General features: G+C 44.3%; 2 protein-coding genes across 10 annotated transcripts in view; one reads left to right on the top strand and one right to left on the bottom strand.

Moving 5' to 3' along the window:
• Positions 1–25,068, bottom strand: part of osbpl9 (oxysterol binding protein-like 9) — a 293,549-nt gene extending 268,481 nt beyond the window's left edge. For 4 of the 7 annotated variants that reach the window (XM_069938634.1, XM_069938638.1, XM_069938636.1 and 1 more), the window contains exons 1-2: positions 24,258–24,347; positions 24,020–24,124 (exon numbers count right to left, since the gene is read on the bottom strand). In XM_069938634.1, coding sequence (XP_069794735.1) covers positions 24,020–24,124; positions 24,258–24,332 — 180 coding nt within the window. In that variant the 5' untranslated portion in view covers positions 24,333–24,347. Of the gene's footprint in view, positions 1–24,019; positions 24,125–24,257; positions 24,348–24,713; positions 24,807–24,945 lie in introns of those variants that run through there. The other 3 variants (XM_069938639.1, XM_069938640.1, XM_069938635.1) reach the window with 3 other exon arrangements.
• eps15 (epidermal growth factor receptor pathway substrate 15) overlaps positions 24,271–26,094 on the top strand; it is a 152,541-nt gene continuing 150,717 nt past the window's right edge. Inside the window, exon 1 of one of the 3 annotated variants that reach the window (XM_069938633.1) lies at positions 24,271–24,543. In XM_069938633.1, the coding sequence (XP_069794734.1) occupies positions 24,517–24,543 (27 nt within the window). In that variant the 5' untranslated portion in view covers positions 24,271–24,516. The remainder of the gene's footprint in view (positions 24,544–26,094) is intronic. The other 2 variants (XM_069938632.1, XM_069938631.1) reach the window with 2 other exon arrangements.

The following is a 26,094-nucleotide window of genomic DNA, read 5'->3' as shown; positions in this document are numbered from 1 at the left end:
TCGGCTCCGAATCATGGGTCCTCTACCGGCATCATCTACGGCTCCTAGAACGCTTCCACCAGCGTTGTCTCCGCTCCATCCTCAAAATTCATTGGAGCGACTTCATCCCTAACATCGAAGTACTCGAGATGGCAGAGGCCGACAACATTGAGTCCACGCTGCTGAAGATCCAGCTGCGCTGGGTGGGTCACGTCTCCAGAATGGAGGACCATCGCCTTCCCAAGATCGTGTTATATGGCGAGCTCTCCACTGGCCACCGTGACAGAGGTGCACCAAAGAAGAGGTACAAGGACTGCCTAAAGAAATCTCTTGGTGCCTGCCACATTGACCACCGCCAGTGGGCTGATATCGCCTCAAACCGTGCATCTTGGCGCCCCACAGTTCGGCGGGCAGCAACCTCCTTTGAAGAAGACCGCAGAGCCCACCTCACTGACAAAAGACAAAGGAGGAAAAACCCAACACCCAACCCCAACCAACCAATTTTCCCCTGCAACCGCTGCAACCGTGTCTGCCTGTCCCGCATCGGACTTGTCAGCCACAATCAAGCCTGCAGCTGACATGGACCTTTACCCCCTCCATAAATCTTCGTCCGCGAAGCCAAGCCAAAGAAAAGACAAGTAAGAGTCCTTAAATGAGTTTCTGATTGAATTTGTCATTGAGGACACTGATAGTGGAGGGGTAGCAGCTGTTCCTGGGTAAAGTAAGAAAGAATCCTGCCAGTTTATCCCTTTTCCTGTATAAATATGAACTTTGCAATCACTGCAATTTAGAGTTCTGATGAACGCTGTTCTGTCAGGGGGGGGGGTTGTACTTGTACAATCAAATAAAAATAAACTTGACTTGATGAAAGCCATTGCAGATTTTTCATGATAGCATATTAACAAATTCATGAAGTGAACCTCAATGTCTCCATCTTTGAGTTAATTACTGTAACACTGTCTGGCTGGCTGTTTCTAAGATATGAAGCTGAGACAATGAATTTGCATTGATTTTGACTATTTTGACCAAGAGTTTTGCATTTTGTTATTTCACAATGGGATGGTCAAAGGTAAATGTAAGAGAAATTGGAGGAGTCAGAACAAAAAACGAAAGATGTGGAGATTGATTCAGATACGTATGAACATGACATCACATCCAATTCAGATTCTTTTTCCAGTGGGCGCGGCAGCATTACCACTAATTGGTAGTACAAAATTCAACTGCACACAGGGTGAACATATAAACAATCAAAAGTGTACTAACAATAACCACACCAGCAGTGTGAATATAAGACAGCTTTAATAAACTAATATGTACACAAAGAGGTCTTGTCTCTCTGCAAGATGAACCTGGAAGGCTAGACTGTAGCTCTGGACTGCTTTATATACAAGGTCACAGTGGTGACCCCTGGTGACCTAGTGGTGTAATTACATATCACCACATTCATCACCACATTCACCCCCCTTTAATAAAATTGTTATTTGCCCTGCCCCCTCCCCCACCCCGTCCTCCTTCCCTTGTTTGTAAGTTCATGTCCAAAATTTTTCGTGGCTTCCATTGCCTTCTGGACCTCCTCGGTAGTGATAAAGAGTGGGGAGTGCGGACTGCCTTTCGGCCTTTCTTGGTGGAGGTGTGGGAGTGGGAAGTATGAGATGGCCATGTGGCCGTGTGAGCTGGGGATCCTCTTGTATGGGATTAGGTCCTGCCATCGTCTAGGGTGGTGATATTTTGTGAGGCAGGCGTACCCAGGGTCCTGATTTCCGGGGTGGGTGGTATAGTCCTCTGGGGTGACTCGATGGACGACTGTCCTAGCGACTGCTGCTGTGCTCCTTGTTGATCCATAGACATCTGTGTTTCCTCTGCTTTGTTCACACATCCGGCCGGCGTGAGATCCCTGGTGCCCACCAAGTCTTCTCTTCCATCTGGGAATGTGATGAAGGCGTACTGAGGGTTCGCGTGCCTCAACTCCACTTGATCCACCAGCGGTATCCACTTTGTGGGGTCTGCAGTTCTTCCGGAGGAGAACAGGTCCTGGTGTCATCATCCATTTAGGCAGCACTGAGCCCGTTATGGCTTTCCTTGTGAAAGAAAATATATGGTTATGTGGGGTCATGTTAGTGGCAGTACACAACTAAGAATGTATAGGGTGCAGGGCTTCTGGTAACACTTCTTGCCATCTAGTAACAGGCAGGTCTTCTGATTTTAAATTCAAGAGGACCATTTTCCAGATAGTGGCATTTTCCCTTTCAACTTGTCCATTCCCCCTGGGATTGTAACTTGTAGTGCGGTTGGTAGCAATCCCTCTCTTGTGCAGGTACTGCTGTACTTCTGCGCTCATGAATGCAGCCCCTGCCTGTGTGTATGTAATTCAGGTATCCAAATATGCTGAAGATGGGTTGCAGGCATTTTATAACAGTGGCTGCTGATACATCAGAATACGGGATTGTGAAGGGGAAAAGGGAATATTCATCTATTACGTTTAGTAAATAGACATTTCTATTATTGGACGAGAGTGGGCCTTTAAAATCGAGGCTGAGGCACTCAAAAAGTTTGGTAGCTTTTATCAGGGTGGCTTTGTTCTGGCGGTAAAATTGCAGTTTGCATTCCGCACAGATGGAGCAGCTCTTGTTCACTGACCTCACTTCCTCTACTGACAATGGGAGGTTTTGGGTTTTAATGAAGTGAAACAGTCTAGCGACCCTCGGGTGGCCCAGCTCATTGTGCAAGCTCTGCAACTGGGACGTGTGGTTAAGGATGGCACAAGTGCCTGTGGACAGCGTGTCCGGGGGCTCGTTGAGTCTCCCGGGGCAGTATAGAATGTTGTAGTTAAATGTAGACAATTCTATCCGCCAGCGCAGAATTTTGTCGTTCTTAATTCTCCCCCTGTTCTGGTTATCGAACATAAAAGCCACAGACCGTTGGTCCGTGAAGAGGGTGAAGTGCTTGCATGCCAGATAATGACACCAGTGCCTTACTGCTTCCACAATGGCTAGGGTCTTCTTCTCTACTGCTGAGTGTCTTACCTCTGACCCTTGTAGGGTTCGCGAGAAAAAGGCCACTGGTCGTCCATCTTGGTTTAGGGTGGCTGTCAGAGCCATATCGGATGCATTCGTTTCTACTTGAAATGGGATCGACTCATCTATGGACCGCATGGTAGCTTTAGCGATATGGTCCCTAATGTCCCTGAATGCTCTGATGGCTGCTGGGCACAGTGGGAAAACTGAGGCTTTTATAAGTGGGCGGGCCCTGTCAGTGTAGTTGGGGACCCATTGGGCGTAGTAAGCGAACAGTCCCAAACACCTTTTTAGTGCTTTCAGTGTGTGTGGCACTGGGAGGTCTAGGAGAGGGAGCATATGGGCTGGGTCTGGGTTGATTTCCCCGTTCTGCACTATGTAGCCCAGGATTGGCAACTTCCTGGCGCTAAAGACGCATTTGTCCCTGTTGTATGTTAGGTTCCTTTCCTCAACTGCCTGGAAGAAGCATTTTAAATTCGTGTCATGATCCTCCTGAGTATGGCCACAGATTGACACGTTGTCTCAGTAGGGTGTGAGAAGCAGAGGTGCCGTCACAGATTTCACTCGAGACAAAAATTGAGAACAAAGAACATTTATTTTACAACAGTGCAAAGTTGGGTGCTTACCCTTACCCTGGGAATACACACACATACTGGGGCTTACCCAACTTTTTATACATTCTATTTCAGTACAGAGGTACCTCCCCCCTTAACATTCTTCTGCCTCCTGGATTGGTTTAGTATTAGGTAATTCTGCCTATGTGCACCTTTCCTGTAAACTTGTTTACCAGGAAGTGTCATGTCTTTGTTCTTATTCATAAATCTCAACCCCCAGGACTTGCTAAATCTATCTACTTGCTATAAGACCTCTATTCTATTATACTTGCTTAACCCTTCCTCACATTCCATTCTTACTTCACCCTTATTCAACCCATCCTAATTCATTCCTATTTAGCACTTGCTTGACTTCCCATATTCCATTATCTCTCACATAGGGGAATACCGCTTTCAGTTGGAACTCATCTACTATTCGGTCCATTTCTCTCTGAAACAGGGACACTCCATTGGTGACACTGAAAGGGAGTCACAGAAATTGATACAGCCTGCCGTCTGCTTTGAATGCCGTGTAAATGTGATCACTGTTTCTAATGGGCAGTTGATGGTATGCTACCTTCAGGTCTATGGTGGAGAACACCTTATACTGCGCAATATTGTTGACCATGTCTGCTATGCGTGGCAGGGGGTAGGCATCTAGTTGTGTAAATTTGTTGATTGTCTGGCTGTAATCCACTACCATGTGCAGTTTTTCTTCTGACTTTACTACAACCACCTGGGCTCTCCAGGGGCTGGCGCTCTCCTGTAGTAGCCTGCGGACCTCTGTCCTAATGAAGACTGTCTCTCGGGCTGTACCTCCTGCTCTTCGTGGCTGTTGATGTGCATTCTGGGGTCAGGTGTGTGAACAGTGGAGGGGGTTCGATGTTCAGGATAGACAGGCTGCAGTGTTGTTTTTTCGTAAGGCGTAGATGCGGGGGGGGGGGGTGGTGAGGCCTGTTGTGCACTATTGTAATGCTTTCTAACTGGCACTGAAAATCTAACCCCAATAGAATCGGGGCACAGAGGTGAGGGAGTACTAGTAATTTGAACCCTTCGTATTTTGTGGCCTAGATTTCTAGAGTAACCCTGCAAAACTGTTTTGCCTCAGCCACAATGTTGCTGGCCGCTAACAGGATCTGGTGCTCACTCAGGTGTGTGGGGAGGACAAGGCGGTTGACTAACCCCTGGTTAATAAAACTTTCAGTGCTTTCACTATCTATTAGGCAATTTACCCTCACATCATTAATTTTGATGCACACAGTGGCATCAGATAAATTGTGTGGACTCGCCTGATTCATGTGTAGGGAAGCAAGTCTGGCGTGTCCTTTGTGTCCTTCCATCCAATAGAACTCAGCGTCATATTCATCTCCTGAAGACTGTGTCCACTGCTTTGTAGCATTTGTCCAAGATGGCCGGCTGCACATGGCATTCTTCTTCTGTTTGTCTGTGGAGAAAGAAGAGCTTTCCTGCCTCTCATTAGCATGAGAATGGGCCTTGGCTGTGGTCTTGGGGCTTCTGCAGACTTTTGCATAATGCCCACGTTTTCCACAGTTGGAACAGACATTTTCTCTGGCAGGGCAGAGGGCTCTGGGGTGGTTTCTTTGTCCACAGAAAAAGCACTTGAGACCTTCAAGGTGCTGCTGCTGCTGTGAATTTCTGTGAGGCAGCATACTTTTCTTTTCGTGGGGCTAGAGAGTCCAACAGTGTGACGTTTGTTGCAGCCCCAGGGTCCTGTGAGTACTCCAATTCTTTCCTGGTGCTTTCTAAAGCTTCTGCAATAGTCTCTGCCTCATCTAGCCCCACCATTCCTTTCTCCAGCAATCGATGTCTCGTCTCAATGGACCGTATGCCCGCAACAATTCTGTCCTAATAAGGTCCTCCACGTACTCCTGAGCTGATACAGCTTTAAAGTTGCAGCCTCTCACCAGGTCTTTCAGAGAGAGTATAAAGTCTCTGGCAGACTCCCCTACTTGTTGTGACCTGGTCATGAGTCTGTACCAGGAGTGGAGTTCACTATGTCCCATACTGTAATGCCTCTGGAAAATGCTCATTGCCTTTTGGTAGGACCTGGCATCCTGTATAAGGGAGTAAGGGTGGTCTCCCAGCTGCGCTAACAGCAGCATTAATAGCTCTTTATCCAATGACTCAGCACCCTCCACATAATTCAGAAAGCATCTCTGCCAGCAGCTGAAGTGCATGCTGGCTCCGGGATTTCTGGGGTCGAGCTCCAGCCTGTCTGGCCACAGCACATGGCTAAGCCGGAGTCTCTGGTCCCTTAGGTGTAGCAAACGTGGACCCTAGGATACTGGGAGCTGCTGGTAGAGCCTCTGTGGGGTTTGCGTCTGCTGGAGGAGTAACCTGGGTGCTTGGGCTGTTGGCTGAGTCTCTGGCTTTGGGACATTTGCAGCGGGCTTAGGGGAGGATCCCTGTGGTAGCGTCAGGTTTCAGTGGTACTGAGGAAACTGCTGCTGGGGGAGTGATGGTAGCGGTGTCTGCTTTCCCTGGTTCTGGAGTGGTCAGGAATTCTGCACATACATGGTGATCGGGAGCACGACTTGTGGAGATCCTTCTACCCCCACTTGTAGTGGCCCCTTTCTGATCGGACCGGGGTTTAGGGTTGGCAGTGCCTGTACCGGCTAACCCACAGGAAGGCAGGGCTCTTGGCTGTTTATTACCTGTCCTATCGTACTTCTGTGGTCTTCTCCACATTCCACCACGATTCCAGTACAGCAATCCCTTGCCGTCTCTGTCCTTGGATGCATGTGCGTGCTAGTAGTCCCCGGATTCCATTCCTCAGGAAGAGTCTCCAAGCAGTCGGGAATGCGTACTGGAGCAGAAGCGGCTTCCATCCTAGTAGCTAATCATTTTAGTTTATTAAATTGTACTGACAATTACCACACCAGCAGTGCAAGTATAAGACAACTTTAATAAACTAATATGTACACAAAGAGGTCTTGTCTCTCTGCAAGATGAATCTGGAAGGCTAGACTGTAGCTCTGGACTGCTTTATATACAAGGTCACCGGGATGACCCCTGTTGACCTAGTGGTGTAATTGCATATCACCACAAAAAGAACTGTAAACAGATAATGAATGCAAACAAACTGTGCAATGCAGGGAGAGTGAAAAATCAATAAAGAACACAAGCCAGAGTCCTTAAATTAGACCCTAATTGAGTTTGTTGTTGAGGAGTCTAATGGTGGAGGGGTAGCAACCTGGTGGTCCAAGTTTTGTGGCACCTATACCTTTTAACTGATGGCAGCAATGAGAACAGAGTGTATGCCGGGTGGTGATGGTCTTTGATGATTGCTGTTGCTCTCTGACGGCAGCTTTCCCTGTAGATGTACTCAATAGTGGGGATGGTTTTACCTGTAATGTCCTTGACTGTGTCCATTACCTTTGGAGGGCTTTACACTCAGGGGTGTTGGTGTTCCCATACCAGACCATGATGCAGACAGTCAGCACACTTTCCATCACACATCTGTAGAAATTTTCCAGAATTTATGATGTCATACCAAACCTCTGCAAATTCCTGAGGAAGTCAAGGTGTTGTGGTGCTTTCTTCACAATGCCATTCATGTGTTTGGTCCAGGAAAGATCCTCTGAGATAGTGATTCCCAAGAACCTAAATGTGCTCACCCTCTTCACTTCTGACCCCCCCCCCCAATAATCATTGGATGGTATACTCAAGTCAACAATCAGCTCCTTAGAGATTGTGGAGTTCTTAGCAATCTTCATTGATTGTGGTCTGGAGGTGAAAAAATCCAGGATCCAATTACTCAGTGGGGTGTTAACTCCCAAGTCTTGGAGTTTACTGATCAGTTTTGAGGGATGATGATGATGTTAAAAGCTGAACTGTAGTCGATAAAAAACATCCTGATGAATGAATCTTTACTGTTATTATTGCATTGTTGCAATAATAACAGATCAGAAACTTTGGGAAAATTAAGTCAGAATTTGTTAGATTTTCATAAATTAATTAGAACAGATTGTTCTTCCTTACAAATTGGCCTGTATAAAACCTATTAAACAACTATCATACAAGTTGTTAATCAAGGTGAAACTTATTCCAACCATTCAGCAAGTTCTCTGCTTTCTAGGACTGAGTTTCCATTGCAGCAAAGTTGTAATATTGTAATCAGTTGGAGAGTAAATATCAGAATGTGTTGCTCTCGGCAAGCAAAAATATTTTTGAAAGGTGCATCTCCCTGAAGAACAAGTAACCTGCTTTGGCTACTGTTGAGGGGGTTGGAGTACTGGGGACAAATTGCAGTGATCAGGTCTCTGACACACAGTCTGGTCTTTTGACTAAGAAGGGAAGAGATAAAAGGAGACACAGGATTGTATTCTATAGTTATGGGTAGAGATAGAAGGTTCTGTGGAGGAGATTAAATACCTCGTATGGTATGTTGTCTCCCTAGTGCAAGGGTATGGGATATTACAGATCAAGTCCATGGTATACTGAGAGGGGAGGGAGAACAGCCAGATGTCCTAGTCCATGGGGGGGAGGGGAAGGGTGTGGAGGTCATGCAGGGTGAGTTTAGGGAGCTAGGAGCTAGGTTAAAGGACAGGACCTCCAGGATAGCAATCTCAGGATTGCTACCAGGACCACGTGGAGGTGAGGTGAAAAATAGAAAGAAATCACAGCTAAACATGTGGCTGAAAACATGGCACAGGAGGGAGGACTTTAGATTTGTAGATTATTGGGCAACTTTCCAGAGAAGATGGGGACTGTTCCCGTGGGACGGTTTATATCTTAAATGGAAAGGAACAAATATTCTTGCAGGTAGGTTTGCTAGTGTAGTTCCGGTGAGTTTAAACTAGATGTGAAGTGGGAGGGGAATTAGAGTGATAGATGTAGGGGAGAAGGATGAAATTGAAGAGAGAGAAGTTGTAGACACCATTAGTAATTAATAGAGAGCAAGAGAAGAAGATTTTCTTAAATGTATTTATTTCAATGCTAGGAGCATTGTGAGAAAAGTAGATGAGCTTAGAGTATGGATAGATACTTGGAATAATGATGTAGTAGCCATCAGTGACTACAGTATGGGTGTGATTGGAAACTAAACATCAGGATTTCATTGCTTCAGGTGTGATAGAATAGGGGGAACAAGAGGGGGAGGTGTTGCATTGTTTGTTAGAAAATTACAGTGGTACTTCGGAAGGATAGATTAGAGGGCTCATCGAGAGAAGCACTATGGGTGGAATTGACGAATGGGAGAGAAATTGTAACACTTAAGGGGGTGTATTATAGACCACCTAATCTGGAGAGGGAACTGGTGGAAAAATTTTGTAAGAAAAGAGCAGATATTTGTAGTAAGCACCAGGGTGTGATTGTGGAAAATTCTAACTTCCCACACATTGACTAGGACGCCCATACTGTAAATGGGCTGCATGGTTTGGAGATTGTTAAATGTGTGCAAGTTAGTTTTCTACATCAATATATTAAGGTACCAAAGCTAAGAAAATGGTATTGGCATCAAGGAAAAAAGACAAACAAATCACATATAATCCAAAGGAGATCAAGGAAAACTTTAGAGAATTCTATGAACAATTATACCAAACTGAAAACGAAGGGAAAGAAGGCAAAATAGATGAATTTCTAACTAAAATTGAACTACCAAAACTACAAATAGAGGAACAAAATAAATTAACAGAACCATTTGGAATAGTAGAAATACACGAGATAATTAAAAAATTACCAAATAATAAGACACCAGGAGAGGATGGATTCCCAATAGAATTCTATAAAACATTTAAAGATTTATTAATTCCTCCCCTCCTGGAAGTAATCAACCAGATTGATAAAACACAAAGCTTACCAGATTCATGTAAAACAGCAATAATTACAGTAATACTAAAGCAAGGGAAAGATCCACTCACACCAGCGTCATATAGACCAATATCTTTACTTAACACAGATTATAAGATAATAGCTAAACTATTAGCAAACAGATTAGCAATGTACCGAAAATGGTAAATCTAGACCAAACTGGATTTATTAAAAAAAGACGCACAACAGACAATATTTGTAAATTTATTAACTTAATTCATGCAGTAGAAGGGAGTAAAGCGCCAACAGTAGCAGTTGCTTTAGACGCAGAGAAGGCCTTTGACAGAGTAGAATGGAATTATTTAATCAAAGTATTGCAAAAATTCAGTTTACCAGAGAAGTATATTAATTGGATTAAAGCAGTATTTAAGGGACCATTGGCGAAAGTGACAGTAAATGGATATATATCAAAGCAATTTAACTTAAGCAGGTCAACACGGCAGGGATGCCCACTATCACCTTTATTGTTTGCGTTAGCTATAGAACCACTAGCAGAATTGATAAGAACAGAAAATAATATAAAAGGGATAAAAATAAAAGATAAGGAATATAAAATCAGTTTATTTGCGGATGATATTATAGTATACCTAACAGAACCAGAACTATCAATAAAAGAATTATATAAGAAATTGAAGGAATATGGAGAAGTGTCGGGTTACAAGATTAACGTAAATAAAAGTGAAGCAATGCCTATGAATAATGCGGATTTCTCAAAATTTAAGAAGGAATCACCATTCAGATGGCAAATGCAAGCAATAAGATACCTAGGTATACAAATAAATAAAAATCTCGGCCAACTATATAAACTCAATTATTATCCACTAATGAAAAAATTACAGGACGATTTAGAGCATTGGAAAGATTTACCACTAACATTAATAGGAAGGATAAACTGTATTAAAATGAACATTTTTCCAAGGATATTATACCTATTTCAGGCATTGCCAATACACTTGACAGAGAAATACTTCAAGGAGTTAAAGAAAATAATAAGGAAATTTTTATGGAAAGGGGGGAAACAGAGGATAGCACTAGATAAATTAACAGAATGGTATAAACATGGAGGCTTACAACTGCCAAACTTTAAAAATTATTATAGAGCCGCACAATTAAGATACCTATCAGATTTTTATCAAACAAGGGAAAAGCCAGATTGGACTAGATTAGAATTAGATAAAATAGGGGAAAAGATACCTGAACACATATTATATAAATGGGATGAAAAATTGGTACAACATAGAAGTTCTCCATCACCTACTCAATATTTGGAAGAAGGTTCATGTAGAAAGAAATAAAACAAATTATCAATTACCAAAACTAATATTGACGCAAAATAAGTTACTCCCTTTTACAATAGATAACCTTTCCTTTAGAGAATGGGAGAAAAAAGGGATCAAAAGAATAGAAAATTGTTTTTCAGGAAATAGATTATTATCCTTTGAACAAATGAAAGATAAATACAATATAACAGTGCTGGCATATTACCAATTGAGATCCTACTTGAAGGACAAATTAGGAAGCAGTCTGAGTTTACCAGAGGGAAGTAACTTTGAATATGTGACTACAGATACAATGATAATCAAAAGATTTATAACAAATATGTATATTAAACTGCAAGAAAAGGAGAATGAGGAAACAAATGGTAAAACTAAACAAAAATGGGAACAAGATTTAAATATAAAGATAAAAAAGGAAACATGGGAGAAGTTATGTTCTGAAACGATGAGAAATACAATAAATACGAGGTTACGTATGATACAATATAACTGGATACACAGGCTATACATTAGACCTCAAAAGTTAAATAAATGGGACCCAACAGTATCTGATAGATGTTTTCGATGTAAAAAAGAAATGGGAACAACAATTCATGCAATCTGGACATGTGAGAAAGTAGAAAAATTTTGGGAAGATCTAAACCAAATATTAAATAAAATTACAGAAAACAATATACCAAAGAATCCAGAGATCTTCCTCCTAAGTAACATAAAAAACAAAGAATTTGGAATTGATTTAGAGGATGCACAAAAAAGATTTGTTAAGATAGCTCTAGCCGTAGCAAAAAAATGTATTATGTCAACCTGGAAATCGGAAGATAATTTGAAAATACAACAATGGTATATAGAAATGAATAAATGTATTCCATTAGAAAAAATAACATATAGTTTAAGAAATAATATTGAAATATTTGAACAAATATGGGAGCCTTACATGAAACACAATAGCGAAAACCTACCGGGGACATTCACTACCTAAATTAACGAAAGGAGAAGGAAATGAAAAGAATTGACTCAGTGGAATTTCTTGTTTATTTTTATTGAATGACAACATTGTTTGACTGGTTTAATGTATCCTAGATTTTGTACTTTAAATGGACGGGAGGGGGAGGTAGGGAGGGTGGGATGGGAGGAGGGGGGGAGAAAATGGCACTGTATATATTTGAAAAGGAAAAAGTATGTATCATGGTTAATGTGGTTTATGGTGTGAAAAATAAAAAAAATTTTAAAAAAAGGAAAAAAAAAAGAGATTTTGTTTTGTTAAACATTCGAAACAACCACTACTCCAGTTGATATTTATAGCAAGCTCAAAAATTATTTGGATGAAAATGAAATACCAAAAGGAAACATTGTATCTTCTGCTGTGGATGTTGCACTTGCTATGATGGGTTAAAAAACAGGATGTTTAAAATTAATGAAAGATGAAAATCCAAACATGTTGGTTGTGCATTGTTATACACCGAGAAAACGTAGTTGCCGAGAAAGTTTATCCTGTTCTACACAAGATACTGCATTCTGTGATCAAACGTATCAATGCCATCAAAGCTAATGCCAAATGTGAACATCTGTTTAAGCAGTTTTGTGTCAATAAAATGCAAAATGTGATATTATTGTTTCAAACTGAAGTAAGGTGGTTGTCAAAGGAAACTGCTTCAAAGGGTTTATGGAAACGTTTGATCTCTTCAGGACAATCTGAAATTAACCTCTTGCTAACAACAGAGGGCAAAGCTTATGTGAGTTACTTGGCGGACATTTTAGAGAAAATAAGTACATTGAACAGCAACTCCAAGTAGCTAATATGACACTCGTTGATGCAAAAACTAAGATGCTTGAATTCATGACACTTCTAGAATTATGCCAAAGGAATATTTCTGCAAGAAATTTCAGTCAATTTTATTGGTTGAATAAGTGTGAGGTAACTAATGCTGCTACAAACATCATTGTTGATCATTTGAAAATGCTGGTTACTGACTTCAATGATAGATTTTGTGATTTAAAGGCAATGGATTTTCCCTCTTGGTTAACTCAGCCATTGCTGAAGTTCCAGTGTAATATCAAGAGGAGTTATCTGAGTTGCAACATGATGAGCTCTGTTCAAAGTGAAAGGAACCATGATGTGGCCATCTAACAAGATTGTAAAGATATACACAAACTCGACTACTTTAGCAAGGGAACTACTGATACATTTTCCATAGTCTTGTTTAGTAGAATATGGCTTCAGTGCTGTTAGTGATTTGCTACAAGCTAAGAGAAACAAATTGGAAATTACAAAAGTGGAGATTTAAGGTTGAAACTAACAAAATTAGTCCCCGAATCAAAAAAATCTGCAGCCAGCATCAGGGGAAAGTTTCCCACTGAAATGACGACAAGACAATTGTTGAATATGTGTTTGAGATAATTGACATATTGAAGTAGTAGCTGAATATGAAATATGTGTTCCAGTATATTCCCAACATTAACTGCATTGAAATACACTTGCAGTAAATTATTTAATTAAAACTTCTTTTGAATATATAACTTTTTTCCACTAATGGTGGGGCATACATATTTTTAAATGAAAGTGGGGCCCAGGGAAAAAAAAAGATTGAGCACCGCTGGCAAAGGTTGAATGTTAGGTCTTTATTCTTTGGAGTGCAGAAGGTTGAGAGGGTATTTGATTGAGGTACAGTACTTAAAATTATTAGGGGTATAGATAGAGTTGACATGGAGAGGCTTTTATTTAAAGAAAATGGTGGAGGCAGGCTTGATATAAGCATTTAAGGAAACGTTCAATATGTATATGGACGGGAAAGGAATGGAGGGTTATAGGTTGAATGTAGGTCAGTGGGGTAAAGTGGGAGAAAGTGTTTGGCATGGATTAAAAGGATCAAGTTGACCTGTTTCTATGCTGTAATTGTTATATGATTATATGGTTAATAAGTGAAAAAAAATTACATCAAAATACATGGCTTCTGCAGCACAATATCTCAAACACTGGATGCAGCTTCAATTATATTTTTGCGGTAGCATGATTGGTGCAGTGGTTAATGCAATGCTGTTGCAGCACCAGTGATCAGGATTTGGGTTCAAATCCTGTGCTGTCTGTAAGGAGTTTGTACTTCTCTCTGGGTCTGCATGGGTTTTCCCGGGGGGTCCGGTTTTCTCCCATTGTTCAAAACGTACTAGGGATTAATTGTGCGTAAATTGGGCAGCACAGACACATAGGCCGCATTGGCCTGTTACTGAGCTGTATTTGTCCAAATCTAAAATATTTGTCTAAATATAATTTGACAAAGAAATGAGCAATTAGTGTGTTACCTTAGATTTCCATCTTTCTATGGCTGATAGCACATCTGTTAATTCAGTTCCTGGTCAACTTTTGTTACTTTTACATTATTGGATGTGAGAGAAGGACAGGATTTGTCTACTCTGGTAAAATGGGTGATAATACTTTCTGCCAAGAAGTACAGATGATTGGAAATGAAAGAATTGCTTTAATATATCCCTAAAATACTGCTCGTCTTTGGAGGGAAGAGCTTGAAGTATTAGGCTGATCTTAGTTAAACTGTGACTGGTTCATACTGTGGTGGTACACCACCAGCCTACTGCAGGGAGAAACCTCTGTACCTGCAGAAAGGTAAGGGGACAGGACAACACCTGGCCGGGCTGTCTATCAGTCAGCCTAAAGGGATCAAGCCCCCTCCCGAAGCTTATTCAGAGTTACTGCAGCTACAGCCGGGCAGACTCTGAGGAAGTCTTTGTGGATTAAAGCCTGTTGTACAGTCTTTGCCTATGTGTGTCTGATTCTGTCTAACAGCGCACCACAATTTAATCCAAAAAATTTTCCCACAGCTGCCATGGATAAACTCCTGTACGCAGAGAGACTCAAAGTCGACCCACGCTACCTGGAAGCCCAAAAACGCTTTTGAGATCTGGCAGCACGTGGTCAAAGCAATCATCGACACACACGATACATCCTGGAACCAGATTGAAGAGGTTGGTCCTAATCCGGTCAAAGCTGGGTCCCCACGCCTTCCAGGCAACCAAAGGCTGCTCCACGTACAAGAGTGCAATGGACACTCCCGAGAACTTGTACAAGCCCCCCTGAATGCAGTCTGTGCAAGGTACCTCATCAACACCCAAGCCCAGAAACCCAGGGAGATGGCTGAGTCTTACCTGGGACACTTGCGAGAGATGGCCTGACCGTGTCTGGCTGAACCCAGGGTAGGTGCAGAGGAGGTCGAGAGGCTGATCCAGGACGCCTTTGTCCGAGTGCTACACTCGAGGGCCATCAAGTAGAAGCTGCTGAAAGACAATATCTACACCCTGACCAAGACAGTGGAAGTGGTCCAAACCCAGGAAGCAGCAGCCCTGCACATCAAAGCCTTCGATTCCAGGTTCCCCCAGGCTCCCTCAAGGTGCTCTCACACTGCAGCTGCAGCTTCAGACCAAGCTGGGGAGGAGAACGTCACTGCGGCAGGCACCCGGCACCCCTGTAAGTACTGTGGGTCCTGGCGTGGGTCAGTTCGACAATTGCGCCAAAACTGCCCAGCTAGGAACCAGTATTGTTCCTGATGCAGCAAGAAGGGCCACTTTGCAAAAGTGTGCCTCTCAAAACCTGCCGGCAGCTCAGTGGTCCTCTATAACCTCCCCACCTCCCCCGCAGACCCCCTCCACGTGCGCGTGCCAGGTAGCACAAATGTCCCCGCAACGACTTCTGCCTTCCCCAACTTGGACAGTACAACATCCGGCCCCGCCAGCGACTGTTACAGCGGGTGCCCCGAGCACCTACACCAACCTCCGCTGAGAACTACAGCGACATCACTTCTGGCTCATGGCGTGACGTCACTTCTGGCTAACAGAATGACATCACTGCCGGCGGCCATGATGACGTCACTTCCCCCAGTGCAATGGACATGGCTCGGGAAGGAGGCCAGCCATGCAGTCGCCATCTTAGTCCAGGCAATGCCCGACATGGAGGGCCCCCAATGGCGTTGATAACGATGTGGTCAACACAGCCGCCATACCGATGCTCCCCACGCCTCCGGGTGCCATCAGCTGCCGCACGCCGCACGATGTCGACGTGGTCATCATGGGCGATGACCAGGCCGCCCTACCAACACTCCCCAGGTCTCCGGAAGCCAGGAATCGCTGTGCACAGCCGGAAAGCTCTGACTGCAAGATGGTCCTAGCCACCACCACATTGACCAGGGACATCACTCATGACCTCAGGCACTCGATGATGAACGTGCAAGTCAAGGGGCAGGTAACAAAGTGCCTGTTCAACAGTGGCAGCACCAAGAGCTTCATTCACCCGAGCGTGGCCCACTCCCTGAGATTAAAAGTCCACCCCACCACCTGCTCGATCACTCTCACCGCCAAGGATAAGACTGTTGGTACGCTCGGGCGCTGCTCGGCTGATATAACTGTGGGAGGGGAGACTTACACAGGGTTCAGGCTCCTGGTCATGCCCAAACTCTGTGCCCCACTTCTCCTCGGCCAAGATTTCCAGTGCTACCTGCAGAGTATAACCTTGCCTTCGGGGGGCCCCAACCTCCAATCACATTACACACCACGCCAACCTACCAGCCCCGGCCAACCTGCGGCCTCTCCACACTGTGCATCACCCCACCGGCGCTTTTCCCACATCTTGCTCTAAGCTGCAAGCCGATCACTGCCAGAAGTAGGCGCTATTGCGCCGCAAACAGAGACTTCATCAAGGCGGAGGTGCGGCACCTCCTGCCGGAAGGTGTCATAGAGCCCAGTAACAGCCTTTGGAGAGCCCAGGTCCTGGTGGTCAAAGGGGGAAGTAAGCCGAGCATGGTCGTGGATTACAGCCAGACCATTAATCGGTACACCCAGCTGGATTCCTACCCCCTGCCGAGGATCATCGACATGGTCAATGAGATAGCCCACTACCGGGTTTTCTCTACGATTGACCTGAAGTCGGCGTAACACCAAATCCCCATCCACCCGAAGGACAAGCCCAACACCGCCTTTGAGGCAGACAGGCTCCTGTACCAGTTCCGCCGAGTTCCCTTTAGGGTCACAAATGGGGTCTCCATTTTCCAGCGGGAGATGGATCGCATGGTAGACCGGCACAAGCTGAAGGCGACGTTCTCATACCTGGATAACATCACTATCTGCGGCCGTGACCAGCAGGATTACGATGCTAACCTGGAGAAATTTCTCTAGACGGCCGCGGAGCTGAACCTCATTTACAACAAGAAGTGTGTATTTAGCACCACCCGCCTTGCCATCCTGGGGTACATCATGGCCCACGAAGTCGTCGGCTCAGATCCAGAGAGGATGCACTCATTAATGGAGTTATCCCTCCCCCCCACGCTAAAGACCCTCTGCAGGTGCCTTGGCCTGTTCTCTTATTACTCATAGTGGGTCCCTCGCTTCTCAGACAAGGTCCACCCACTGGCCCAAGCTACAAACTTTCCCCTCCCACCTGAGGCGCAGGCAGCCTTCACCCGCATGCAGCAAGACATCGCGGATGCCATGATGCAGGCTGTGGATGTGGACTCCCCCTTCCAGGTGGAGAGCAATGCCTCCAAGGTGGCCCTCGCTGCTATCTTCAACCAAGGGGGGTGGGGGGGCGCCCCATCGCTTTCTTCTCCAGGACCCTCCACAGCTCCGAGCTAGGGCATTCCGTCATTGAAAAGGAGGCCCAGGCGATTGTGGAAGCAGTCCGCCACTGGCGCCACTACCTGGCCGGCAGTAGATTCACCCTCTTCACGGACTAGCGGGCCATGGCGTTCATGTTTAACACTACCCACAAGAGCAAGATCAAGAACAAATAGATCCTGTGCTGGAGAATTGAGCTGGCAACCTACAGCTACGACATCCAGTACCGCCCCGGGAAGTTTAACGACTCCCCCGATGCCCTCTCCCGCACCTGCGTGTCTATGCATGATGACAGGCTGCAGGCATTGCATGAGTCACTCTCCCATCCGATGTCATCAGGTTGTACCATTTCATTAAGTCCCGAAACCTACCATACACCATCAGGGACATCAGGGACATGACCGAAGCCTGTCGGGTCTCCGCGGAGTGTAAACCCCACTTCTTCTGCCCGCCCCAGGCCCATGTTGTAAAGACATTTTGAACGTCTCACCATGGACTTCAAAGGGCCCCTGCCTTCCAAAAACCAAAACATCTACTTCCTCACGGTAGTGGACGAGTACTCACGCTTCCCTTTCGCTATCCTTTGCCTGGAGACCTCCACAGCCACTGTCATCAGGGTCCTGGGGCAGATTTCCACCATGTTTGGCTACCGCACCTTCATCCACAGCGACCGGGGGTCTGGTTTCATGAGTGACGAGCTGCACCAGTACCTTACGGCGAGGGGCATCACGACCAGTCGCACGACCAGCTTTTACCCAAGAGACAATGGGCAAGTGGAACACGAGAATGGGGTGCTCTGGAAACCAGTCCTCCTGGCTCTCAGATTGAAAGGGTGGGTCGTTGAGTACTGGCAGGACGCCCTGCCCGAGGCGCTCCACACCATTCGGTTGCTGCTGTGCACAGCTACCAACGAGACTCCTCACAAACGTCTGTTCTCATTCCCTAGGAGGTCAGCGACTGGAATGTCACTCCCAACATACGGACACACAAGGCCGAAGCCCTGGTCGAGCAGGTCTTCCTCTTACATGCAAACCATAACTATGCCCATCTTAGGTTCAGCAGTGGCAGGGAGGACACCATCTCAACCAGGGACCTAGCTCCAGCAGGAGCACCTACCACACCACGCCACCATCCAGCCCAGGACGACGCTGACCGGGCATACATCCCCGTCCCCAGGCAGCTATGGGCGCACAGGACCCCGTTGACCACAAGGGGCCCGCTTCAGCCTTGGGGACGATCCCGTCCCCCCCATCCATCCAATACGACCCACGTATGTTGACCCCGGCCACCCCTCCACGCGGCACCACACAGACCCCTGCCGCCAGCCCCCCCCACTTCCGGTCCGACCAGTGACCAGGAGCCAGTCCTACGACGGTCAGAGACCCCGGCGGTCACCAGATCATCTGAACCTGTAAATATTGTATGTATATAGTGGGTGCGATTCCTTATTACTGCCCCCACCGAGACAATTTTAAAGAAGGGGATGAATGTGGTGGTACACCATCAGCCTACTGCAGGGGGCAACCTCTGTACCTGCAGGAAGGTAAGGGGACAGGACAACACCTGACCGGGTTGTCAATCAGTCGACCTGAAAGAATCAAGCCCCACCCGGTCGGGTGTCAATCACCCTCCGGGATACACGCCTGTGCCGGCCTCCCGAAGCTCACTCAGAGTTACTGCAGCTACAGCCAGCCTGGCTCTGTGGAAGTCTTTGTGAATTAAAGCCTGTTATACAGTCTTTACCTTGTGTGTGTGCCTGATTCTGTCTAACAGCGCACCACACATATACCAAGTTTTAATTCAGAGATACATCACAGTAACAGGCCCTTGCTGCCTACAAGCCCACACCACCCAAATACACCCATGTGACCAATCAACTAATACTGTACGTCTTTACAACTTGGGAGGAAACCGGAGCCCCTGTGGAAACCCATGCGATCATGTGGAGAACATACAAGATCTTTACAGACAGCAGTGGAGCTGTAATAGCATTGCAATAACCACAATAGCCACACCACCTGGAATGGGGTCATCAAAATTTCTTGAGCTTTTTGCTGATAAGAGTTTCATATTATTTTACTTATTACATTCATTTTGAGATTATTGGAAGCACCACATCGCATCATGAGATTTGACACCTTAAAGGGCTGATATTATCATCATGGCAGAGAATAGATAATTTGGAAATTTTCCAACAAAACACCACCATTGCAGCTGTGGTGGTTTAAAAAAAAGACTGCCTGATTTTGCATTCTAGCACTTGATCCATAAATCTGTTAATTATAATAATTATGGCCGTGAGCTTCAAATTATATATGCACGTACTTTAAAAATTTTTGGCAAGTGCTTTTACTACTGCCACCCTTTCTGGAAGTGGGTTACAAACTTTGTCTGCCCTCTGGGTGGGGGAAAAAGGTTTCTCTGACTCCCATCTCTGAACTCCTCACTTGAGGGAAACGTGTCCTTCCTGTTTGCTCTACTTTGGCCTATCCTGCAATTCTCCTTTCTGCCTGTTCAAAACCTAATCTTTCCTCATGGCTGTAATTTTTCAGGCCTGTCAAACACTTTATGGACCACCTATGGTGCAATCACATCTCTCATAATGCATTGATTTTAATTGTTTACAGTACTCAAGCTGTTCCACAGAAACCATTGCATACAGTTCTTGTATAATCTCCCTGCTCTTTAGTTTTTGCCTTGATTAATTGCATTTTAATTGCTTTATCTGTCCATGCTGTTGCTTTTAAGGATCTGGAGGTGTACATTCCAAGATCCCTTGTTCCTGCGTAATACTCAATATCCTCCCATTTGTATTGCTTTATTGCACTTTCTGACAAGCATTAACTCATAGTTCCCTAGTATGGTGTAACCACTATTGTATATGTAAATGATATGACCTTTTATGTTTGACCCTGCTCTCACTGGCTGGCTCGTGACTCCTCCCCTTTATCCCCATAAAGGCTGTTATGCCACAAGCCTGCCCCCAATTCAAGTCTGGGTCAGGGAGAGCCAGCAACACAAGGGATGCTGTCCATCTCTTGCTAATAAAACCCTTCAATTCCAGTAATTTCAGTCTTTGAGTAATTGATCGTGACACACCTATGACTGTGTGTGGCTTGGTACAACACTGTCATCATCTACAAATTGGCTGACAATACCATGGTAATGAGTTGTATAAAAGAGGTGATGAGTTAACATACAAGAGGGAGATTAATGGACTGAATGGAGAACTAACAACAACCTCGTACTCAAAGTCACGAAAACCAAGGAATTGATTTTGAACTTCAGGGGTTTAAAAAAACCCAGAGATATATGATCCAGCGATGATTGGTGCATTGGAGATGGAGAGGGTGAACAAATTTAAATTCCTGAGACTCATTATTTTGGAGGATCTCTTCTGGACCCAACACACGAATGTCATTGTGAAGAAAGCACATCAGAGCCTCTACTTTCTCAGGACGTTTGGGACATTTGGTATGACATCGAAAACCAAGGCAAACTTCTACGGATCAGCATTGAAAAGTGTACTGACCAGCTGCATCATGGCCTGATGTGGAGGCACCATTACATCTGAGTGGAAAGCCCTGCAAAACTCTCCCCACTATTGAAAAAATCTAAATGGAACACTGGCATTGGATAGCAGCAGCAATCATCAAGGTTGCACACCACCCAAGACATGCTCTGTTCTCACTGGTGACATCAGGAAAGAGGTACAAGTGCCACAAGACTAGTTCCACCAGGTTCAGAAACAGTTATTAACTCTCCATAAACTCCTAAACCATCAACTCAATCAATGACTCATTCAAGGACTCTTAAATATTTATTGTTGAATACTTATTTTCTGTTTTGCACAGTTTGTTTGCACTTCCTTCTTGATTACATTTCTCTCTTGTGTATATGTATCTTTTCTTGAGTACAATGTTTTTTTTTTACACTCCCAATAAGTATAAATTCTGCCTGGACCACAAGAAGAAGAATCTCAGGGTTGTATGTGATGTCATGTATGCATCCTGAAAATAAACCTGAACTTTTGAATTTTATCTTTGACTTTGATCCTATTTCAGAGGGATGTATAGAGCCAAGAGCATTGGTATGAAGTAACATTATATAACAAATGTATGTTCTACTTTAAATCATTTGTGAACCATCTGGGCTTTCAGAAAAACATAGCAGTCACAAGACAATTTTTAAAGTGTTAAACCAGCTTTCATTTTCAGATCCTCAATATGAGTCAAAATCCTCAAACTACAATCCTGAAATTTCAACTTGTCCCCAGAATTTCAGAACTGACCTTTTATAATAATTTGTCTACAAAATAATTGCCAAGGTGAGGTTTTCTTTTCCTCCATGTTGAGCAAGCATTTCTTAATGCCTTGTCAATGAAACATAGCCTAATTTTTAAGACTTGTAAAAATTGAATGATTTTCCTATTCCTGTTTGTATGTACAGTTATTCTTTCTGATACTGATATCATCCCAAGCCCTGCCATTGTTCACAATTGGTTCTGAATTTTAAAAAAATGCCTCAAAATAAAGGGCAAATCATTTAGGTCTGAAATGTAGTGAATCTTCAGGTTTTTCCATCCGTGAGTGCTGTGGGGCCTCTGTCATTGATTCATTAAAATTTCAAATTGATAGAATTCTGGGAAATGAAGTTAGGCAATTTGGAGGGACTTACTGACATACCCCTGCTCTTATGACTTAAATTATTTTTTGTTATTTAAAACATTGGATGTTCAAAGTGAACCAAATAACATTAAAAAAAAAACAATATTTTCTGCACGGTTGAAAGATGGACAAATATGCCCTTTGACCCTTCTATTTATTCCACTTCGTCCCATCAACTTGCATCCTGATCATACCCTTCCACATATCTTCTCTTAAATGTCAAATTCAAACCCATATCCACAATCTCTGCTGGTAGTCATCAAAACTCTCACTGTCTTCTGAGTGAAGACAATCCCCTGATGTTCCCCTTAAACATTTCAGCTTTCACCCTTGACTCATTTCCTCTAGTTCTTGCCTCACCCAACTTGTGGAAAAAAAGCCTATTTGCATTTGCTTTATCTGAACCTCTCATAATTTTGTATTCCTCTATCAAATCTACCACCATTCTCTGATGCTCCTGGGAATAAAGTCATTACCTAATCAACCTTTCCCTATAACTCAGCTCTTCAAATCCTGGCAACATCTTCATAAATTTTCTCTGCACTCTTTCAATCTTATTGATATCTTTTCCGTAGGTAGGTGATAAAAACTGAACACAATACTGTACTCCAAATTTGGTCTCACTAATTGTGGTGCACTGAGGTGGTAGCAGCAAGCAAGCACAAAACTCAAAGGACTGTACAACAGGCTTTATTCCAGTAAAAGTCTGAACACCAGTTCAAGCCTTGGCTCCCCGTGTGAGTGGCTCAGGAGGGGCCGGCTCAGGTTTTGATTCAGGTGTCCGATTGACAGCTGGCCAGGTGGAGTCAGCCCTCAGGTACAGAGATCGCCCCCTGCAGTAGGCTGGTGGTCATATCACCACACTAATGTCTTATACAACTTAAACATAACATCCCAACTCTTCCACTTAGTGCTTTGATTTATAACACCCAATGTGCTGAATGCTTTCTTTATGACCTAATCTACCTGTGATTCTTTGGAATTTTCTGCCCTCTAGAATTGTGGAAGTTTTGTCATTGATTGCATTCAAAATTCTGATTGATAAGATTTCTGGAAAAGAGAGAGGCAGTTTTCAGGGACTGAAAGGCTCTTATTACTTACAACTATTTTTGATTTCAAGGCATGGTGTATCTGCATTCCCAGATCCATCTGTTCTGCTGCACTCTGCTGTTCCCTATTGTTTATCATGCAAGTCCAATTTGGGTTCATCCTTCCAAATTGCAACACCTCTTACTTGTCTGCATTAAATTCCACCTGCCAGTTTGCAGCCCATTGTTCCAGATCCTGCTGCAGCGTTGAAAGCCTTTCTCACAGTCATCTACACCCTCAATTTTAGTATCGCCTGCAAATTTGCTAATCCTCTTTACAACATGATCATCCAGATCAAACACGGATCCCTGAGCCACACCACCAGTCAGAGAGTCAATCTTCTCCCATCACTCTCTGGCTTCTCCCATAAGCCAATGTCTGAACCAATTTACTCCCTCATCCTGGATGCCAAGTAAGTGAACCTTCTTGACCAACCTCACGAGCGGGACCTTTGACCATGGACTTCTCTACAACATAAAAGACTTTGCACTCTAAAAGCACAACTTCTATAAACATCGTTCTTTTTTTTGTAAAGGAATGCTGTAATGTGATTCTTTGGGCATACCTGCAGTTTGAGCTATTAAAAGTAAATATCCCAAAATAACATCTTTTCAGTGGGCTCAATCTTCAAATCATGAAACAGTGACTTGCAAAATGTTATCTACGATTTAAAGTGATTTTTAAAAAATGGATATCTAATGGCATAAAATAGAATTCTTTTAGTTATTTCAACCAGTAGCATTGGTCTCAGACCTATTTCATGACAAGGGATAATTGACCTGAAATTTGGTTTTTCTCTCTTATCTATATAATCACAGCTCCAATCAAGCAATGTTCCTTTCACACTTCACTGATGATGTCAATCAAATAATATCATGTGCAGTCTTTTTATCTCCTAATTTAAACAATGTTTTACCCCAATTTTCTTTCCCTCCCGCTCTTTAAAGCTACCTCACCTTTCTGGGTCCGAAATTGGATTTTGAGGCGAAACTTTTCATGGATGTTGTCCAATGCTCTTGAGTTTCGCCGTGTTCGCATTCCCAGTGTTCCAGATGTAAATTCTGCAGAATGGTTTAAATTTGGTCAGAGAAATTGGGGTTTCTTTTTGAATGTTGCAGATCCCAGCAGATAGTTTCTCGCGTCCCCCTCCCCACTCCCCTCCCCTGCCCCCTCTCCCCTCCCCTCCCCCCTCACCCAACCAGCCGAATCTCCGTCCCGCACCCTCTCCCATGACGGCTTGGGCTTGAATTCGTTCGCGAGTGGTTCCATTGAGAGAGGCACCGCCGACACGAGAGGAGACCAGGAGGGTCTCCGTGCAGGGGCCGGCGAACAGCGCGGGAGGGACCGTTCCAGGAAGTTTCGACCATTGGAATCCGGTGCCGGGTTTTATTTGTCGCCCTGGACTGGCGAACTTTTTTTTCAGTGCATGATGGGCTAAAGTGAAAGAAACAGCATGGCGGGGCAGTTCACTCTCACTCAGGTAAAAGCAATGCCATCTCAAACTCTTTGGACTGTTAATGTGTTCAGGAGATTTATACAAACGGACGGCGAAACGCTGCTGGGGCTCTTGAGAGCCTTGAATCTTTCCTCCCTTGCGTTTGCGTTGGGGGCCCGAGTGGCAACGACGAGCGTTTATAAAGGGAAACAAACCTGCGAACGGAGGTTGCGGAAAGTTTTGGACTTGGGTGTTTCAGGTTGTGCTGGGCCTACACGGCCGAGGCCGACTCGCCTGGGGACTCCCCAGAGGCGGATTTCAGCACGGTGGAGCCGGCTGCTGGACTGCAGCTGAGCGGGCGGGGGAAGACCCCCCCCCCCCCCCCCCCCATCATTTAAATGGTCTCAGATGCACTGGAACTGGAGGGGACGGGGTTTGTTCACTCACTGTCGTTTCCTTCAAGCTGATCTGAGTGATGGTGATTAAATTTGACTTCCAGTCATCCTACTTTACCACTTTCTCTTCAGAGAACTTCCTGCCCGCCCGTCTTTCCAGAGGAATACCCCAGTTCATGGGGTGGAGTGCCTTTCTCCTTCCAAAACTGTATCGAATGATGAGAGAGTGAAACGGTACTGACTGTGAATCAGATCTTGTTTTCATAGGATCACGTAGCACACCCTTGATGAGCATAGGTCGGAATTTAACCCGATCAGACTGAATGCTTTCTTTACAAATCAGATATTTAATATATAAAGACCATGAAATGCACATAGGATTCTCAGAATTTCTGGATGACGAACGATATTCCATAACTCTCTTCCACCTGCTATCAGGAATCAATATCAAAAGTGCATGATCAAATGCCATTTCCTTCCATTACCATAATGCAAACATGCAATGTGCCCATAACCCAGAACTTGCACCTTTTTACTGTTGACCCTTCTTGCACTCTTTCCAAGCCCATATCACTCCCACCAAATCCCTTCCATGCATCTTCATGGTTTTTTTGTTTTTGTTTGGCTCCTGTCAGTCTTCTCTTCTATCCTGTATTAAATGCACTCCTCTGGTTCCCTTGTTCGGGATCTGACATTTGCAAGTTTAACACCAGGCTGTTGAACCAGGTAGTCAATTCCAAGCTCTGTCACAGGAAGATATTACTAGATAGATAGAGGGGGAAAGATTCAAGTAGATGCTTAAATTCCCCAAGGGAGGGGGATGGAAATGCCACATCCATATCAACTAGTGGGAATTCCTGGCTCATGATTGCTTAAAGTGGTGTCACAGCATTTGAAATGGCATTCTGTATCTCAGATCTATTCAGTGAAGCACACTAGTGTTATCTGGGAAAAATAGTTCCAAACTGTCCACCCTGTCAAGCCCTACCTTTGACAAGAGCTACAAGACCCTCATTAGTCACCTAGAATTTACAAAACTGGATAAGAGATCAGTTATCCTTCATCCTAAAGGATTGAATAAGAAGAAAAATATCCCTTTTCCCACATGATAATCTAACAACATTTGGATGGCAAGGGAAAATTGAAGAGAGCCAGGAGGAAAATTAAGGAGAGTGTTGGAAATTGTCTCTCATGAACTTGG

The sequence above is a fragment of the Narcine bancroftii genome, chromosome 5 (assembly GCF_036971445.1).
Source record: "Narcine bancroftii isolate sNarBan1 chromosome 5, sNarBan1.hap1, whole genome shotgun sequence".
Taxonomy (NCBI): domain Eukaryota; kingdom Metazoa; phylum Chordata; class Chondrichthyes; order Torpediniformes; family Narcinidae; genus Narcine; species Narcine bancroftii.
Note: the sequence above shows the minus strand (reverse complement) of the source record. Positions and strands in the feature narration are given on the sequence as shown.